Source organism: Sodiomyces alcalophilus (assembly GCF_042370955.1).
Source record: "Sodiomyces alcalophilus JCM 7366 unplaced genomic scaffold ACRALscaffold_1, whole genome shotgun sequence".
Taxonomy (NCBI): Eukaryota; Fungi; Ascomycota; class Sordariomycetes; order Glomerellales; family Plectosphaerellaceae; genus Sodiomyces; species Sodiomyces alcalophilus.
Genome location: NW_027263532.1, coordinates 310,154 through 328,763, shown reverse-complemented (window position 1 = coordinate 328,763; position 18,610 = coordinate 310,154). Strand labels below are relative to the sequence as shown.

At 55.0% G+C, this 18,610-nt stretch overlaps 8 protein-coding genes across 8 annotated transcripts; 4 read left to right on the top strand and 4 right to left on the bottom strand.

Annotated features, from left to right (window-relative positions):
- Positions 1-500: 500 nt before the first annotated feature.
- On the top strand, positions 501-2,613 carry ACRALDRAFT_1047257 (uncharacterized protein). Its single transcript, XM_071015491.1, has 2 exons — positions 501-880; positions 1,012-2,613. The coding sequence occupies exons 1-2, from the start codon at positions 628-630 to the stop codon at positions 2,172-2,174; spliced, it is 1,416 nt and encodes a 471-aa protein (XP_070878391.1). The 5' UTR covers positions 501-627; the 3' UTR covers positions 2,175-2,613.
- Positions 2,437-2,874, bottom strand: ACRALDRAFT_1067792 (uncharacterized protein; the record flags this gene model as incomplete). Its single annotated transcript, XM_071017484.1, has 1 exon — positions 2,437-2,874. The coding sequence occupies one exon, from the start codon at positions 2,872-2,874 to the stop codon at positions 2,437-2,439; it is 438 nt and encodes a 145-aa protein (XP_070878390.1).
- Positions 2,875-3,338: 464 nt separating this feature from the next.
- ACRALDRAFT_1054514 (40S ribosomal protein eS6) lies at positions 3,339-4,680 on the top strand (the record flags this gene model as incomplete). Its single annotated transcript, XM_071015821.1, has 5 exons — positions 3,339-3,344; positions 3,505-3,591; positions 3,720-4,082; positions 4,352-4,519; positions 4,585-4,680. 5 exons carry the CDS (start codon positions 3,339-3,341, stop codon positions 4,678-4,680), a joined length of 720 nt encoding a protein of 239 aa, XP_070878389.1.
- Positions 4,681-4,980: 300 nt separating this feature from the next.
- ACRALDRAFT_2038250 (uncharacterized protein) lies at positions 4,981-7,813 on the bottom strand (the record flags this gene model as incomplete). The annotated part of the gene is made up of 8 exons (XM_071020858.1): positions 4,981-5,174; positions 5,249-5,273; positions 5,350-5,792; positions 5,936-6,106; positions 6,185-6,876; positions 6,930-7,085; positions 7,180-7,588; positions 7,660-7,813. The coding sequence occupies 8 exons, from the start codon at positions 7,811-7,813 to the stop codon at positions 4,981-4,983; spliced, it is 2,244 nt and encodes a 747-aa protein (XP_070878388.1).
- Positions 7,814-8,916: 1,103 nt separating this feature from the next.
- On the top strand, positions 8,917-10,536 carry ACRALDRAFT_1060571 (uncharacterized protein). Its single transcript, XM_071016255.1, has one exon. The coding sequence runs from the start codon at positions 9,089-9,091 to the stop codon at positions 10,415-10,417; it is 1,329 nt and encodes a 442-aa protein (XP_070878387.1). The 5' UTR covers positions 8,917-9,088; the 3' UTR covers positions 10,418-10,536.
- A 596-nt stretch (positions 10,537-11,132) lies between these two features.
- Positions 11,133-13,454, bottom strand: ACRALDRAFT_206476 (uncharacterized protein; the record flags this gene model as incomplete). Its single annotated transcript, XM_071022048.1, has 15 exons — positions 11,133-11,149; positions 11,196-11,331; positions 11,382-11,430; positions 11,492-11,635; positions 11,688-11,738; positions 11,831-12,282; positions 12,314-12,507; positions 12,538-12,595; positions 12,646-12,673; positions 12,896-12,947; positions 13,020-13,027; positions 13,072-13,086; positions 13,127-13,148; positions 13,245-13,342; positions 13,372-13,454. The coding sequence occupies 15 exons, from the start codon at positions 13,452-13,454 to the stop codon at positions 11,133-11,135; spliced, it is 1,407 nt and encodes a 468-aa protein (XP_070878386.1).
- A 132-nt stretch (positions 13,455-13,586) lies between these two features.
- Positions 13,587-17,159, top strand: ACRALDRAFT_1060572 (uncharacterized protein). The gene has a single exon (XM_071016256.1). The coding sequence runs from the start codon at positions 13,751-13,753 to the stop codon at positions 16,898-16,900; it is 3,150 nt and encodes a 1,049-aa protein (XP_070878385.1). The 5' UTR covers positions 13,587-13,750; the 3' UTR covers positions 16,901-17,159.
- Positions 17,160-17,204: 45 nt separating this feature from the next.
- ACRALDRAFT_206478 (uncharacterized protein) lies at positions 17,205-18,516 on the bottom strand (the record flags this gene model as incomplete). The annotated part of the gene is made up of 10 exons (XM_071022049.1): positions 17,205-17,361; positions 17,435-17,569; positions 17,604-17,656; positions 17,692-17,752; positions 17,800-17,867; positions 17,945-18,047; positions 18,138-18,156; positions 18,251-18,289; positions 18,390-18,423; positions 18,490-18,516. 10 exons carry the CDS (start codon positions 18,514-18,516, stop codon positions 17,205-17,207), a joined length of 696 nt encoding a protein of 231 aa, XP_070878384.1.
- Positions 18,517-18,610: the final 94 nt, after the last annotated feature.

The following is an 18,610-nucleotide window of genomic DNA, read 5'->3' as shown; positions in this document are numbered from 1 at the left end:
CTGTGGCAGCCATCCACTGTCCTTTGCGCTCCTGCTAAAGCTAGCGGGACCCCTGTCAAGGTGCCGATAGCCCGCCCAGGGTCGCCCAGGCACCGAGTTCCACTCGCTATTGTCGGTGATGGACAGACGTCAACTGTCACCCGATGTCCTTTGCGAAGAGTATCAGTTCTACTGTCGTTGGCAGTATGACGCCAGTGTCCATTGAAGACCTCAATGGTGTCTTCGTCCCGTTAATGAGAGTGTCAGCACAATCGGCTCTCAAGTGCCTGATCTGTTGGTGGAGTTGGTGTCAAAAGGCGTCAGTATCACTAACCACAAGGAGAGATGGTGATGGTGGAGTCCAATCACTGTGCGGGGCTCGGCTTCGGTGTCCAAATTTTGATGCAGCCCCTTTAACCGTTATATCTTGATATAGCGATATCCCGAAATCCCTACCCCTCCGAAAATTGACTTAGCCGATTCCTCAAAGAAGCGCGTTCCAGATTCGAAGCGGGGCAAATCTCATCCCACTTCAGGATTCAACAAGATCTACTACGGACAGACATATCAAACTCATACTACACTTTGACATCATCTCTGCATCTGGGATAGTTAACCTCAGTCGGTAACTTAGTGCACACTTTTGCAATGGAAGAGGACCGCGCCCAGACCGGTCTCGGCCTCGCTGCCGACTTGGAGGAAGAACATCGCCAACAAGCTGCGCAAGCAGAGAAGACACACACTACAGGGCTGACACCAGACCCAGCCAAGGAAGAGGAGCCTCCAGCCCTCAAGCAACCGAAGAAACGTTTTGTTGGCCGAAGGACTGCCGCAGAAGCCGCCGCAAAGAATACCCCTACATCAAGTACCGCTTCCATTGAAGACTCCAAGTCAATACAAGGTCTGATCCAACCTGTCCCTCGCCTGTTCTCTTCAACTATTCCTGCGCAAATTCGACTATTTTCCGTCGCAGGAAATCATCAAATGCCGCTCCTTCACCATGACACTCTCAATTATACTGACCGAATACAGTCGCCAAACCACGCCGGGGACCAAGGCTACTAAACCAAGTCCCGGCCGAGATCCTCAACGATCCAGCCCTCAACGCCGCCATTGACCTCCTCCCCTCCAACTACAGCTTCGAAATCCCCAAAACCATCCACCGAATCCGCTCCTCCGGCGCCAAGAAAGTCGCCCTCCAAATGCCCGAGGGCCTCCTCCTCTTCGCCACCACCATCTCCGACATCCTGACCCACTTCTGCCCGGGCATCGAGACCCTCATCATGGGGGACGTCACCTACGGAGCATGCTGCATCGACGACTACACCGCCCGCGCCCTGGGTTGCGACCTACTCGTCCACTACGCCCATAGCTGCCTCATCCCCGTCGACGTCACCACCATCAAGACCCTCTACGTCTTCGTCGACATCGCCATCGACACCGCCCACCTGCTGGCCTCCCTCGAGCGCAACTTCCCCGCCGGCAAAACCATCGCCGTGGTCGGCACCATCCAGTTCAACGCCACCATCCACGGCGTCCGCCCGGCCCTCGAGCGCGCCGGCTTCCGCGTCCTCGTACCGCAGATCGCCCCGCTCAGCCGCGGCGAGATCCTCGGCTGCACCTCCCCGCGCCTCCCCGACGACCCCGCGAACCCGGTCGACCTCATCCTGTACCTCGGCGACGGCCGCTTCCACCTCGAGAGCATCATGATCCACAACCCTTCCATCCCCGCCTACCGCTACGACCCGTACTCCCGCAAGCTCACCCGCGAGACCTACGGCCACGACGAGATGCGCGACCTGCGCGCCGACGCCATCCGGACCGCCAAGCGCGCCACGAAATGGGGCCTCATCCTCGGCTCCCTCGGCCGCCAGGGGAACCCGCACACCATGGCCATGATTGAGGCCCGCCTGAAGGAGAGGGGCATCCCCTTTGTGAACCTCCTCTTGAGCGAGATCTTCCCCGGGAAACTGGCCATGATGGCCGACGTCGAGTGCTGGGTGCAGGTTGCCTGTCCGCGGTTGAGCATCGACTGGGGGTATGCCTTTCCCCGGCCCTTGCTGACGCCCTACGAGGCACTCGTGGCCCTCGAGGCGAGGGAGGGATGGGACAAGACGGGCGTGTATCCCATGGATTATTATGGGAAGGACGGGTTAGGGAGGACGAGGGCGATAGAAGTTGAAGTACGAGGCTAGACGAAAAATTGACAATGAGGAGTATTTCCACGCATACTGGCGACTTTGTAAATATTTCGTCTGGCAAGTGCTTCGTTTTGTAGTCGCGACACAATCGAGCTCCCAGGCGCACCGCCGCTACCCAGATGGAATTTGCTCCTATTGCTCGCGCCGCATGGTGGTATCTCACCCGCCGTAGTTCAGATTGCCGGTCAAACCACGCAACTCGGGATGAATGTACTACGCTGATGCCATGCGATATATCCACCGGGAGACCGGAAAATCAAGAGGCATCCACATCCGTATTGACCGGCTCCGGTCTGTCGGAAAAGACAAGCTTGTACTTGACGACTTCTGCAATCTCGAGGTGCTCAGGGTCGGCCCCGACCTCTCCCCTGCGCCGCACCACGGCCAAGGCCTTGGGCAGCTTCTTGACCTCTCCCGTCAGCCTCTGATGCTGCCCGACGTAGAGATGGACGCGCTTCATCCACGCCGTGCTGTTGGGATCCTGCGTCTCGGGATCATAGTCGGGAAATTTGATCTCCCCCATCTGCACGACCTCCGTGGCTTTGCCATCTGCGTCGACGCAGCCGGGGGGGAGGTTAAAGGTGCCTTGGAGTTCCAGGAGAGCAAAGCCGGAGGGCGTTTGGATGAGCTGAGGTAGAGGGTTGTCGGGCGCATGGCGAGAAGGCCGAGGGGGGTAGACTTTGACTTGTGACATGGCTGTGGTTGAGGTGTCGACGGTGAGGGAAGGAGGTATCGAGACAATGCAAAGATGCTTATTAGGGATCTAGAAGAGTGAATCGTAAAACATGACGCGCCAAGTACGATAAATACGAAAACAGGGCATGACGATGAGAAACCCACTGTCAGCTTACACGTTACAGTGAGGCCGTACTAAGTACGAAAGACGCGTACGAAGTCATACCAAGTGGTCCGTGCACACCAAGGGGCTTCCCCCAATTTAAGTGTCACGGCGACCTGTTTATCCGACGACATTATCGATTACTCTGATTGGCTCTGTCTTATCAGCTACCGAAGCCCTACACACCCACCCACACGAAGTGTTGAGAAAATCCTACAACATCCATCGAAGGTGCTTTCTATTCTTTTTTCGTACTCCCAACACCCAGCGAATTCTCGGCCCATCCACGACAAAATCTTGCACCACCCAGCGCCGGCAAGATGAAGGTACGATACGATCCATTTGAGTCCCAGAGACGGCAACGACAATTGCGTGCATTGCATGCCTGCGACGCGCCGCTGTTGTTATTGATCCTTTTTTTGCTACTGCGCCCGTGTCGGGGCGGTGATAACCAAGCATCGCGATTACTGACTGTATTTTCTTTAGTTGAACATCTCGTACCCTGCCAATGGCAGCCAGAAGCTCATCGACATTGAAGATGAGCGCAAGCTCGCCGTCTTCATGGAGAAGCGCGTACGTACCTTATCCACGATTTCGTCCACCGATAGATATCCCGTCCATCGACTCCAATCTGGAAACGAAGACCGACTATATCACCGAGAACGATGGCAGAATCAAGTAAACTGACTCGCTCTCCACAGATGGGCGCTGAGGTTCCCGGCGACTCTCTCGGCGACGAGTTCAAGGGCTACATCTTCCGCATCACCGGCGGCAACGACAAGCAGGGTTTCCCCATGAAGCAGGGTGTCATGCTTCCCCACCGTACCCGCCTCCTCCTCTCCGACGGCCACTCCTGCTACCGCCCCCGCCGCACCGGCGAGCGTCAGCGCAAGTCCGTCCGCGGCTGCATCGTTGGCCCGGACCTGTCCGTCCTCGCCCTCTCCATCGTCAAGCAGGGCGACCAGGACCTCCCCGGCCTGACCGACGTCGTCCTCCCCAAGCGCCTCGGCCCCAAGCGCGCCACCAAGATCCGGAGATTCTTCGGCCTCACCAAGGATGACGATGTACGTGTGCTCCTATCCGCCTCGAAAAGCCACCTCGTCATCGCCTGCCCGGCGCTGCAGTGGAGGATTGCGCAGGCCGGGTAGAGTGTGAGAAGAGAAGGCCACGTTCCTCTCTATTTGGTCCTTCGTCGTCCGTCCCCCATACCGCCTGCGGTTGCGAGGTTGAAACGCCGACGGGGAGAACAAGTAGAAGGGGAGCGTGAGCTGGGCTAAAAGTGAAATAAGAGGGGTTCCAGAGACTAATCCATGCTCCTGCTGCGATCCAATAGGTCCGCAAGTACGTCATTCGCCGCGAGGTCCAGCCCAAGGGCGAGGGCAAGCAGCCTTACACCAAGGCTCCCCGCATCCAGCGTCTGGTCACTCCCCAGCGCCTGCAGCACAAGCGCCACCGCATTGCGATCAAGCGCCGCCAGGCCGAGAAGGTCAAGGATGAGGCTGTAAGTTGAATCCACGTGAAGCGAGATGTTGGTAGTCATCCTAGCTAACCGGACTCTTCCTCCAGAACGAGTACGCTCAAATCCTTGCCAAGCGCATTGCCGAGAAGAAGGCCGAGAAGGCCGACCTTCGCAAGCGCCGCGCGTCCTCCATGCGCAAGTAAACGGTTCCTGGCGTTGGGAGAAATTCGGGCGGAAAAAAAGTGGGCGCCCCCACGAGAGGAATGGGGTATTGACGAGAATAAACTCATGTTCTTCAACTGGTCTTCAGGTTTTCTTGCATCCGGCGTGACGAAGGGAACAACAAACCACCCAAGGTGCTGGCGTGTGGGCTTCATGGCCAGCGGAAGAAGCACCGTGGATCGGCATGGATATCCGTATCAGAGGGCTTCTGACAATGAAATCATTCTATTGACGCATTATACCCCCCAACCTCGCTGTCTAGTTCCATTCGCTATACCTTTCTATGACTTGCTCTCCGTATCCGCCTTGGTCCTCTTTTCTAGCGCCTCCACCCGCCGATCGATCTTCTCGAAGGACCAGCTCTCAAAAGCTGGCGGGTAGAGGAACGGCCGCAGGTCGAACCTGTGGTCGTCTGGACTGTAATCCTCGGCGTGGTACGACGGGGTCGCAACCGTCTGCTTGTGGCGGTTGATCTCTGCAGGCGAGTAGTGGATCGTTAGCTAGAACATCTTGGAGACCAGACCAGGGTGGTTCGTTGTCATCACTCACGATAGTAATGGTGGAATAATTTCACCTGCCGGTCCGCTGTCAGCTAAAACAAATCCGCGATGAAAAGAGAAGGGGCCATAAAAAAAATAGGGAAATCCCACCTTGTCGGCAATCTCGCGAGGACTGAGACCGCCCTCACCACCCCATTCCTCTAGCAGATGAAGGAACATCCCATACGGACCAAGGCGGTTCACTTTCCTAAGATGGCCGAAGCGGGACAGCTGCTTGTAACTCATGCCCATATCAACCTCGTCGCTTTGGACATAGTCGGCCGTGATGGGTTCGAGTTCAGCGGTGGGCGTGGCATGGATGAAGTCCTCGAGGATGGGCATGTCGAAGTTCTTCGCGGCCCAGTCTATGAACCTCTTGAGGTCAACTTTGCTTATGCTGCCGATGGGGTTGAGATCCGCAGACGAGCCTACAGGGCATGTCAGCAGTTGGCATTTGATGCGAGGGGGGAAGGAAAAGAAAAAAAGTGCAGCTAATGGGTGGCTGCACATGAACGCCGAACGTAAGGATTGCATACAGTCGTATTTCGTCAAGTCTATTCCGAATGTCAGCATCATGATGTCGAAAGAAGAAAGCCGCAGTCATGGTGTGATGCCGTCCTGCCAGCTATTCTCCGTACTTGTGCAGGGAGACACGAAGAGCCACCGATCATCCATTGTGAATCAAAAGGTTGCTTACATCCGCGTAGACATTCATCCACGTTGGAGCTCCCAAGAACCAGAAGCGAACCGCCTCCAGGTCGCCCTCGGACCTCACATAGCTCCTGGGCGAAGTAGTAGGCAATCACCATCCTAGACCTCGCCTGGATGTTCTGTAACGCCAAGTTCGATGTGGACGAGCCGCCATGGACTGCGAGTTGGTCAGCAGGTTTGTCCTTTAATTACACCCGAGTGGGAGCCGTGGGAAATCAAAAGCCAAGTCACCAACCCTTGAATTTCGGCTCGAACCCAGTGGCCTGGGTCAGGATGTTCTTCGTAGCATGGAAGGTTTCGTCGATATTGACATCGGTGTGGTACGACCCAATCCTCTCGGCAAGGTCCTTGGCCCGCTGGCGGGTCTCCTTGCTGCTCTGATTCTCCATCCCCATGTAACAAGTGCAGAAGATCTGGTTGCAGAGCTCCTCGGGCGTCTCGGGGAGGCTCGAGGAAAAGGCGGCGATGCGCTCGACGTCGGCGATGACCTGCTCATTGCCCTCCTTGATGGCGGCGATGACGAGGCGGCACATGGAGTAGACGATGGTCGCGGTCGCGCAGCTGTCGATGCCGCCGGAGAGCGGGACGAAGTAGCCGGCGGCCTTGGAGCGGCGGAGGTAATCCCAGAGCCAGCAGGCGGGGCCCATGGCGATCTCCTCCTCGGGCAGGTGGTATCGTGGAGGTCGCGGGGGTGTGGGGAACTGGACGACGTCGGGGTCGTCGCGCGACAGGGAGAAGTCGACCTCGATGCGCTGGTATTCAGGGGCTGCCACGGCCTGGAGGTTGCGCGAGGGGGCGAATCTGTGGGTCCTCACGTCCTCGAGGTCGACGGTGGCGACGACGAGCTCGACCTCGTTGAGGGAGAATTGGCTCGACTGGCCGACAAGGTCGCCATTGACGAAGATCATGGCGCAGCCGTCATAGTATCTGCGCTTCGTTAGTCTACATGGCGGGGGGAAAAAGACGAGACATTGCCTTACAATCTGTCTCCGTCACAGCCGAGTTGGTTGCTGTATAGATAAATGCCTCCGTTTTTACGGGTGGCCTCCTGGATGAGGGAAATGCGCTGGTCTAGCTTGCGGAGCGAATGGTGGCTACCGCTGCTGTTTGTAAAGATCTCGACACCATTCAGGCCCCTGAAAGCGCACCGTCCGGTCAGTGAGGAGCCGGCTTACCTTGGCGGCAGAAACGCGGCAGCAAAGAAAAAGGACGGCTTCACATTTCACGTACATGTTAATATGAGGGCTGTTCGGGGTGAACAGCTCCTCGCACGTCTCGGCGGCAAGGCAGGTATCGAGGGTCGACAGGACGACGTCGCCAATGGGGACGTGACGGCGGCCCTGGTGTTTCTGAAAGAGCGGCGGGAGGTGATACTGCTCGACATGGCGCGGCCTGTTCCAGGGGGCGAAGAAACGCATCTCACGAAAGTTGCCATCGTTGGCAAGGTACAGCTTGGGCCGCAGGTAGAGGATCTTGCCGTCCAGGATGATGGCGCGGGCGTTGTACCTGCAGTTCCTGTGGAGCAGTGGAAGGCCGACATCGATTATGATGCCGTGCAGCGAGGGATCTGTCAAGATGGAATAGAGCGAGTCCAGCGAATTCTCATACACCTCGTTCTCGAGGAAGTGATCCAGACAGCCTACGGACGGCGAGGTTAGTTCGTCTCACTGACACTGCCTCAATTCGGCTGCTTCCTTCTCATGAACCCACCATAGCCAGGGATTTCGAGTTCAGGACCAACTCGCAAAGTTGCACCGGCCTCCTTTGCTTGGAGGATGCTCTGCTTGATTCTCCTGAGATTGCCGGAGAAGTCCAGACTCCATTGGTTCAGGGCACATGTGGCAAGGGTGATAAGGGGAGCCATTTTGGCTTGGTCAGAGAAGACGGCCAGCAGAGTATCAGAGATACGAATATATAAAGCGATAATATGCCTCAGTTAAAAGGAAACCTACACCTCAGCCACCATCTACGTACGTTGATAGTCAAACGAAGGTGGGGTGCTGGAATCTGTCGCCACAGAGAGTGACTCCGAACCTCGGCCGCGAGTGGGGCGGGTGACTAAGCACTGGGATCGAGCGAGCCCGTACGGTCAGATATGGGTCGAGGGTCACGGTTCGGAACTACCCGTATCCGGATAGCTAGCTAACTCCCGCCTTACTTCACTCTTCCTACAACCAACGTTAGCATGGAGGACCTCAAACGTCAGCTCAAGGCGCTTCAAGAACGTGAGAAGCAATATCAAGAACGGGAGAAACAGCTGATACGCGACAAAGAGGCAGCAGAAGCGCGAGCAGAGCAGGCGAGACGCGAAAAGGAGCAGGCGAGACGCGAAAAAGAGCAGGCGAGACGCGAAAAGGAACACTTACAGCAGCGTGAAGCGTTGACTCAATTGTCCGACTACATCCTCAATGTCGAGCGGCACGTGTTTGCCAGGTTCTCTATTGAGCCCAACCCGGCCAAGACATCCAACGCCTCGGCAACGAAAGTCGAGGGCAAGTTCTATCCACAGCACTTCCAGCCGTGGACGGACTTTGCGGCTATCCACAACGCCACGTTCGACGCCTTCTCCGCAGTGCTTGCCGGCCGTGCGTGCTTCCCGTCGCTGATATCTGTCGAGTCCCTAGGCAACGACCTTAGCCCCAGGGTCTCGAGCGAGCTGGCGCTGCGGCCCTTTATCCGCGCGGCCATCGAGAAGCCGGCGGCGAAGGTGGTGTCGGAGTACCTCGGCGTGGCCGACCACAGCAAGTTCAGAGCGGTCAAGTTCCACGGCAACGTGTACGGCATGGCACTCGAGGGCAAAAACGACCCATTGTTCGAGCAGTCCACGGGAGAAAGGGCGTCGTCGTCGACAGAGCCGCCTCGGAAGAAACGCTCACCCGTTAAGGACATGGGCGTTCCGGACCGATGGCTGATCGCCTATCCTTGCGCCGACAGGCCGGGACCCCAGGAGGAGCCTGTCCTAGTGGGCGAGATCAAGCCGGCTCACGCCCTTAACGGGGCGAAGCTAAACCGAGTCTTGTCTGCGCCCGGCGATGACTTTTTTCTGCGGACGGCCCGCCAAGACGCCGCCGTATCTGACTCGACTAGACTGCCGGGTGAGGTATATGTGGCGAAGGCGCTCTGCCAGGCCTTCCACTACATGATTTCCTCGGGTCTCGAGTTTGGCTATGTGGCTTCCGGCGAAGGCCTGGTGTTCCTCCGTGCGATGGAGGACGACCCGAACACGCTCTACTATTTCATGTCCGTCTTCCCCGCGAACCGGGGTCCTGAAGGAGTGGTTGCCTCACGGGCGGCCCGCGAGACGGCCGCCGCCCATCTAGCCACGTTGTCCATGCTGTCTATCGATTCTACCCGCCGCTCGGCAAGTTGGATTAGCGCCAGGGATGGCGACCTGAGACGGTGGCCCAAGTCCAAGGCCACTGTGCCTGCTCTGGCGGACATACCTCTCCCGCTGCTGCCATATGACAGAGGCAACGACGGAGGCAATGCCGGAGGAAACGCTGGAGGTAAGGCCGCCGGCGGAAGCAGCAGCGCCACTGGTGGCAGTGCTGCTGGCGCCCAAAGCCGCCGGAAACGCCCACACGGGGATGGATCGTCGTCAACGGGAACGGGCGGCGATGTGACAGGACCTGGCGGAGCCCAACAGGCGCGTCTCACGGGGCCTTTTATAGTAGCGCCTCCGACGCTGCCGTACTGCACGCAGGGGTGTCTCCGTGGTCTCGGCCGTGGCCAGAAGCTGGATCCCAAGTGTCCCAACGTAGAGCTCCATCGATCAGGCGGCAAGGACATGCATCCACTCACAGTGGGCCAGTTCCAGGCGCGCCTTGTGGCCCAACTGGCTGACCACATAGAGAGGGACTGCCAGAGCCTCCTGTTTGACGGGTACTTCGGCCGCTATGGCGCTCTCTTTAAAATCACCCTCACGGGGCTAGGTTACACGTTCGTCGCCAAGGCCGTCCAGGCCACGCATCGGCGTGTGCTGCAGCACGAGGCTGCCATCTACAAGGCCCTGGATGCCTTCCAGGGCCGCCTCATCCCCGTCTGCCTAGGCACCGTCGACCTGGCGCGGTCGATCCCGCTGCGCAACTGCCAGTGGGTGTCGCACATGCTGCTCATGTCGTACGCGGGACCCGATTTGGGCTCGCGAGACCTACGTCCCGCGGGCGTGGATCTGGACGCGGAGGTCGAGAGGACGTGGACGGAGCTGTGGCGGGCCGGGCTGGTGAATGATGACGTCCACAACGCCAATCTGGCGTGGAACGAGGAGGTGCGTCGGGTAATGCAGTTTGATTTTGACGATGCCGGTTTGCGAATTGTGCCCATGGCAGCGGCAGCAGCGCCGTCGCCCTCGTCGCCGCAACGTTCGCCGCTGCAGGTAAAGAGAGGCCTGAACGCGCTCCACCACGACAGTAGAGGAGGGGTCGGTGAAGATGATCGTGTAGACAAGCGGGCGCGGACTGCGGCATGACGACCCTGCTTTATAAGGTATACGAATATTATGATACAGAGCGTTTTACTATAGCTAAAGCAATGCAGCGTATTAATTTATATACTATAGATAGGGCAGTAATAGAATCGACGGCTTCTAAAAATAGTTAATTATTACTATTTACTATTTACTACTTAGTATAGTATAGGAGTATGGTCGGGCCGTCTCGAGCCGCGCGTAGAGGGTCTCGCCGGTCGCTATTAGATTTTAAGTTTATTATATTAAATTCTGTAATTTATTTAATAAAAGAATAGTAAAAGGACCGTGTTAGCACGTAGATAAAGAAGGGACTCTCTAGGGAGACCTTATATTTCTATAGAGAGACCTCACACATAATATTTTTATAGGGCCATAACAAAGCCGTGAAGCTCCCTAAGTATCCTATACAATTTATATATATAGCTGAGTAGATACCTGTACTTAACATTTCCAGTCACAGGGACATTTTTTAGATCATTCCCGCGGTGCCAGGCCATAGTACTTTAGTGGCTACGGTGCCCCTTTTCTTCCCTGTACCAGATAACTTAAGGGCCAGTTTTAGGCTGCTTATACCTTAAAAAATCACTGACTTAGGGGAATATCGCGTAGTGGTGTAAGACTAGTATAGTACAACGTACAGTTAGGCGTGTAGGTACATAAAAAGAGGTGCGGTACTTAAGCGGCTTTATAGCTTTATCATGGCCCCACAAAAATATCATGTGTGAGGTCTCTCTATGGAAATGTGAGGTCTCCCTAGAGAGTCCTATAAAGAATATACGTCCTAGGATGTTTGTGGACGGAGTTCCCTCGGCTCCGCCGGCTGTTTTTAGGTTAGTAACGCCCGGCGCAGCCTGGCCCGACGAGGCCAGCCGCACGGAAATCGTCGGCGACGAGTGCCGGTATTTGTACGCCCCCTGTTCGGTATTTGCTGTCCGCTCAACCCCGATTAGGAAGGTGACGCGACCGCGTGCATAAGCAAGATCTTAGCCGCATATGCTACGTTCACGATGAGCCTTGATCTCTGCAACCCACACCATATATCTTGTTTCTGCCTATCATCCTGCATGGGTGGACGCTTTCGATAGAGTGTGAATGGCATAGGTATTCTGGTGAGCAGTGAAGAGAACTGCGTAGGACATTTGACTCTTGAGGACAGAATGGAGGACACTGGAAGCGTCACTTAGAGGAGGGAAAGTGTGCCCAAAGTGCTTGTTGAGTCTCCAATCCAGGGGCTCGCCCAATCCCCCCTATTCATGCTTTCCTCGCGGACAGTTGCCGGACAGCTGAGGAGGGACCGTTTAGGCCGATCAGAGCGTCGTCGCTTCACGGTTTAACAACAGCGTTGATCGTGAATCTCTTTTGGTTGCTACGAGCAAACGACTCGAAGCCAGTGCCCGTCTACTATCTAGTTACAGGATACCCAGAATTGGGGGTATGGCAGCCTGCGTAGTCTTACCAAGCTCGGCGTAAGGTGGTGAGGGTCGACAGCCGTTCTTAGCTGCTTTAAGAAGAGGTAACTGCCATTGATAGTCGTGAAGAGCTGCGGATGCTTTGTTCATGTTTTTTGTCACGGAGCTGGCGTTTCGTCTCTGCCGTCGACTTCGTTCGGCTCGTGTTGTTACTTCCTCTGATATTCCTTCTGGGCCTTCTCTGCGCCGTCTTCGATGTACGTCGGAGGTCTCTGCTACCAGGGTGGGAATAACGTCGCCCTGAAAGCCCCGCTCATTGCTCTTGCGGCCCGGGTCTGCAGTCTTTCTGGGCGTTGCTTTGTTTTCTTGGTACACCCTCTGGTTCCTCGGCCAGCATTGGACCACGCTGAACAGGCGTACATTATTTGCGGCACGGCCACGCCCCTGTATATCGTCCTCATGATCATTTGATGTCTTTCATTTTCACGCTCCACGCCGAGTTTAGTGGGCTGCTGAGCGCCGTGGAGACCTTGCGCCCCACTTCATCGATGTGTTGTTTCCATGTGAGGGTGAAGTCCATGATGAGGCCGAGGTATCTGCACGTAAGTTCGGGGAGGATCTCTCCCCAGCTGCCCAGCTTCCCAAGGGGCACAACCCCTCGTCCAATGGCCGCCTCAGCTGCTCACGAAGAAGACCGAGCACAAAACACACTGTATACATACATGCGGGGAATGGTACAGTGACGAGACAAAACTGTCGAGCCGACGTACTTACAACACCACATTATAGGTGTACATTACCAACACATCATATCGATACATCATATATCATAAAGTTACGTACAAAGCTGTGCCACTCACAGACAGTAGTAGTAAAACGATATATTATATGTTATAAAGTTAGAAAGATACTACCCATAGACAGTAGTAAAACAATGTATTATATATCATAAAGTTAGAAAGCTATACCACCCATAGACAGTAGTAAAACAATACATTCTATATCATAAAGTGCTATAGGTTTTGTGTAAGGAGCAAAGAGAGTTGTCAAGACTATAACAATAGGCCACGAAGCTGGCCTTAGGGGGGGGATGATTGTGAGATTGTTCGTTGCCGTTCTAACTTGGGACTCAACGGGAAACGCCCTACTTCAGAGCCACTAACTATCCTGTTTAGGGGCTCGTATACCACAACCAGAGGCCCTAATGCAGGTCTTAGACCAGCTTAAACGACGCAAGGGCATGACTCGATATCATCAACCCTATGGTCCACCCAGGGATTAGTACCAGTCTATCCAAGACAGGCTCTTAACACCTGCCTGGCCTCCAACGTCCCATGAGTGGAATGTCCATGATATAAAGTTAGAAAGCTACAGTAGTAAAACGGTATATCATATATCATAAAGTTAGAAAGCTGTACTTATGTATGGAAACTGGTATAAACGGCTCACCGTTAAAGCAACGGTATGGAATATCGTAAACGTTTGAGCTTCCATGGCGTCAACCTCAATATCTTCACTCACACACACAACAGCACTTAGCGTTACATTCTGTATGCTACATGGTCTTGTTCGGTGGCGATGACTTGGTCTTGTTCCGCGGCGATGACTATGTGTTTAGGCCGAGGCATAGCATAGTGTTTGTAAGAGAAGTTCAGCCCTCGACGATCTGTGGCAGAATCTCTATATAAGACATCATGTCCACCCGTGAGAATGTTATATTGGACAGACTATATTTGTTCGCCAAAGATATCAATTTCCAAGATTTCTGAGGCACAGTCAAAGAAACCACGATTCAGTCGTATCCTTTTCCAACTTCGTCAAAAGACCTTATTAGTTAGCAACCTTGAGTCAAACAAGCAAATCACAAGCTGAAACTACATAGCAAACGAAAAGCCCAAACAAGCAACATAGTCGGACACCCAACATGCACCCCACTCTGTCGTACAACGCGAACCCTTCCATTGGGCACGTCATTGTCAATAATGCCACCACCCTGCCGCGCAAGACCGCTGTCATCGATGATGAGGTGCACCTCACGTATGAGGCCCTCCACCGCAAGGCCCTGGCCCTGGCCACGAAGTTAGTCAAGCAGGGGGTCTCGTATGAGACCCCAGTCGCTATCTTGACCAGGTCTGGTGCAGTGAACCTGGTGGCCCAGGTTGGCATCGTCTATGCCGGGGGCACATGCGTGCCTCTCGACCTCGAGTTCTCACGCAAGGATGTCGATGCGCGTCTCCAGTCTATCAATGCAAAGCACTTGGTTGTCGACAAGCCAGGTCTCGCCAGTGGCCTTGTTCCGGCGGACCTGGACGTACTCGAAGTCTCCGAAACCGGGGACGTTGACCTCGGTGGTCTTGTTGCCTCAAACGGCGGCGGCACCGGCGGACTACCAAAGGTAACGCCCTCCGACTTTCGCACCCATATCCTGTTCACGTCCGGGTCAACCGGGCCGCCAAAGGCCGTGCAGCTCCTCAGCCGTGGCCTGCAGCGCATCTCTAGCGATGCCAAATTGTTTCCCGACGCCAGGAACTCGCGCTTCGCCGACATGGCAACGCCCACATTTGACCTCTCTATCCTGGGAACCTGGGCACCATTGCTCAATGGCGCCTCTATAGTGTACGTCGAAAAGAAAGAGGCGATGATGCCAGAGACCCTCGAGGAGATACTCAAAACCGCCGACGTCAATGTCTTCTCCATCGCTGCTAGCGTGTTCAGTATTGTTGCCTTATCGCGTCCCACCGCCTTTTCTACCTTGGACACTCTGATTGTGGCTGGCGAGCCTCCTAATATCGACGCGTGCCGCGCTGTGCTGGAAAGCGGACCCCCGAAACGCCTGCTCAACGGATACGGTCCGACGGAGTGCTCCGTGCTCACCACGACGCATGAGATAACCCTGGCCGATCTTGACAATGCTAGCGGTTTCGTGCCAATCGGGACACCCATCAATCAAACCGTGACCTTTGTCCTCGACGAGAACCTTCAACCCGTCAAGGGGCAGAACTCGGGCGAGCTCTTCGTCGGGGGTCCCGGAGTCGCTCGTGGGTACCTGAACGATGTGTCCAAAACCAAGTCTTCTTTCGTCCAGGTCCGTGGGCTACACGCAGGGGAGGACGCGACATTGTATCGCACGGGAGACATCGTTTTCACGGACAAGGCCGGCAGACTGGTGTGGCAGGGCCGAGCCGATAGGGAGGTCAAGCTGTCCGGGTACCGGGTTCAGCTCGATGTGGTCGAGGCCGAGCTCCTGCTCACGGGGATGCTCGAGGCGGCGGTCGCGTTCCGGGTTCAGTTGCCCGGGGTTCCGAACCCGCTGCTGATGGCATGCGTCTCGTACAAAGGTCAGGGGAGTGATAGTTCTCTCATGGCAGAGGCCAGGACCCGTCTCCCGAAATACATGGTGCCGTATATTGTCTCCTTTGACAAACTACCACTCAATCGGAACGGCAAGATTGACCGAAAGCGCACCGAAGACGAACTGATCCGCCTCCTCACTACACGGAGAATGAAGGACAGTCTCGGGGGAGGAGATGCGACTCTGACTGGCACCGAGAGTAAACTCAAGGACATATGGAGCAGCATCTTGCTTGCCGTTGCACCGGAGGATATTCACCGAAATTCTGATTTCTTTGCCCTCGGTGGCACATCACTTGACATGGCTTCGATGCTCGCGGCTGTGCGCGAGACCTTCAACTTCAGGGTCCCTAGCCGAGTGGTGTACGAAGCACCCGATATAGCATCGATTGCGTCGGAAATTGACAAGAACCAGTTGAGGAGCTTTGACATGTACGTCAAAGAAATCGTGCAAGAGATGAAGAACGACGCAGAGAGCCTGGGCCACGACATACCGGCCCCCGCGCAGAAGCCCGTAGAGTGGCTCCGCGCAGATGAAGGTCGGGTATTTCTGACCGGAAGCACGGGGTTTGTGGGTGCCTATCTCCTCGTGGAACTTCTGAGGATGCCAGAGACCAAGGCGGTGCGGTGTCTTGTTCGAGCGCCCACGACAAATGCAGGCTTCGGGAAGCTGATGAAGAACCTGAAGAAGTATCGACTGGAGGATCAGGCCGTCGAGTATGCCTCCAAGATTCAAATCGTCCTTGGGGATCTAGACCGACCCAATCTTGGGCTCGATGACGCCAGTTTCAACGACCTAGCCAACTGGACGAGCGTCATCTTCCACCTCGCGGCTCTCGTGGATTACAACCGGCCGTACGGCGCCCACTTCGCATCCAACATCTTGGGAACCCTGTGCATCATGAAGCTCGCGGTGACGGGACGGCCAAAGGGCATGCACTATAGTGGAAGCATTTCCACCTTTGGGGCGTCCGGCATGGTCAAGAAACCCGGGGAGAGGATCCGCGAAGAGGAGCCCCTTGAGGAATACTTTGAGAAAGTCCTGGCGTATGAGACTGGCTACGCGCAGAGCCAGGCGGTCGCCGATCAGATCCTCTGGAACGCCATGAAGAGGGGCGTCCCCGTGGCGGTGTATCGCTTCGGTTTTGTGCTCAGCCACAGCAAGACGGGCATGGGCAACCCCGACGACTTTGTCGCCCGGACGGTGGTGGACTGCATGAAGATCGGGACCTTCCCCGACCTGCCCCGGCAGCGAAAGGAGCTCCTCCCAGTGGACTACGCGGCGTCGGCTGTTCTCACCATTGCCAAGTCGAACGACAATCTGGGGCGTATCTACCACGTCACACCGGACGACCACGTCAACATCGACTCGAACTCGTTCTACGAGCTGATGGGCGAGCTGAGTGGCCGGCCCCTCAGAAAGGTGAGCTACTGGCAGTGGTTGGACGATCTCAAGAAAGCCAACAAGGAGGGCATGGACCTGCGACTGAAGCCGCTGTTCCCGATGCTGGAGGAACCAGTGCTCAAGGAATTCTCTCGATGGGAGATTGCCGACGGCATGGCTCACTTACTGGTCGACAACACCAAAGATGCGCTGAAAAGGCAGGGGCCCGAGGGAGAGAGGCTGCTGAATCCTCCCGTCTTGGACAAGGAGAGCCTCCAATTGTACCTGCGAAACTTGGGAATTATTTCAAGCGCCGCTCATGGAGAATTGGCTGAGTAAAGGCACGGGATCTGCCCACTGGTGTTTGTTGGGCCTTAATAAGAGGTTAGGGTGCGTATAATTGTTGAACTGAAGGAAAGAAAAGCAATTGTCATTGGCAATGATAAGTTCAATGTTGTGGCCCCATATCGGAAGTACCTTAATCCGACGAGGTATCTCCCACAAGTATTTAGACCTCGCACACAATTTTCCTTTGTAATTACTTCGTACGAATACTTAGTACACGTGGAAGGAGGAATATGTACAACGCCTTCACCTCTAAAGCGCTCAAGAAGACAGTACGTCGATAATAACCGCGCTCGAGTTACACATTGCTCGGCGGCTCAACGCCCTCCCTGAAATGTAGCATCACCTGGAGGTCGTACCGTGGAAGGGACGGCCCGGCCCGAAATTGACCGGGCAGCCCTGTCCTCAGGATCATTTTTGCTGCTTGTACTGCCATTGCGGAGCGACAGAATGCGCTTGATGTCAACGCATGGACGCTTGCCTGCCTATATCTTGTGCCGTTCATGATTGTTTGCCTGTTTCATAGACTGTCCCAGCCGCCCTATCGGCAGCTTACAGGTGCGTCGACCGGTGCCCTTTTTGAAGACGGCGATGCGATTGCCCGAAGATCCCGCCAAAACCGCCCCCATTGTAGGCGGCGGGCGACTAGAATACTTGCAGAGGCTCTGTTTTGGAGTGCGTCACCCACTCTGCACACTCCGACACTGTCTCCTGCCTATCCGGGTCGGTAGTGTATAATGGAATATCGTCCTATGAAATAAAAGCAGATTTAAAAAGCCATCCACTCGCATTCTCGTGTATTCCAACCAAACAAGATAGAGGGGGTGTGTCTCGATCATGATTTCACTGCGGTCAGGTGATATGACGGAGCCCACCGTTTACTATACGGTTACTGTCTGGGTTTGGTGGGTGGGGCCCAGTTCTTGTTTCTTAAAATTAGAATGGATGACCTGTGGAGCGGCTTGTCAATACGTACAACGTACATTTATAGTGTAATTAGAGGCTGGCACCGCCCGAAGTGGAGGCAGAGGATTCCACAGATGGCAGCAAGCAAGCATCAGACAAGAACTTGACGGGACCCCGAGCTTTCCAATGGTATATGGTCGTACGAAGTATGTGAGAGTTAGACTCAACGGGCGGCCTTGTATACTTCAGTGTGGCTTGATAGGTAGGCAGGTCAGGTGACCTGTGGTAAAGCGGGGTATTACCGTAAGAACTCAACTAACTGAACTTTGAACTAAAACCATGATCTACCAATCGTATCACGTCAAGATTATATCTGGCATCTACTTGATACTAGCGCCTGAATACCTTATCGAAAAAACCATAGTCCTATTAGTTGACTTCGGGAATATATGGGGAAAACGGGCATCAAATCCTTAGCTCAAAGTTCAGTTAGTTGAGTTCTTACGGTATCAGAACCTAGATAATTACGCCTACGGGAGGAGCAGAGCTTCCTAGAAATAACATCTTTACGAGGCACGAATCACTGTCTTTACGGGCTGCAGCCACATAACCTACAACGTAGAAACAGAAATAACGTTCAAGCAGCCACATAACCTAGAAAGAAAAATAACGTTCACGGAAGAAGTCAAAATGAAGGAAACCATGGAAAAGAAGAATATAAAAGAAGAGGAACGACGCAGAACCGATATGAAATATTCATCCGAGTAACACTCACAGACCTCCGTAGTCACTCATCGC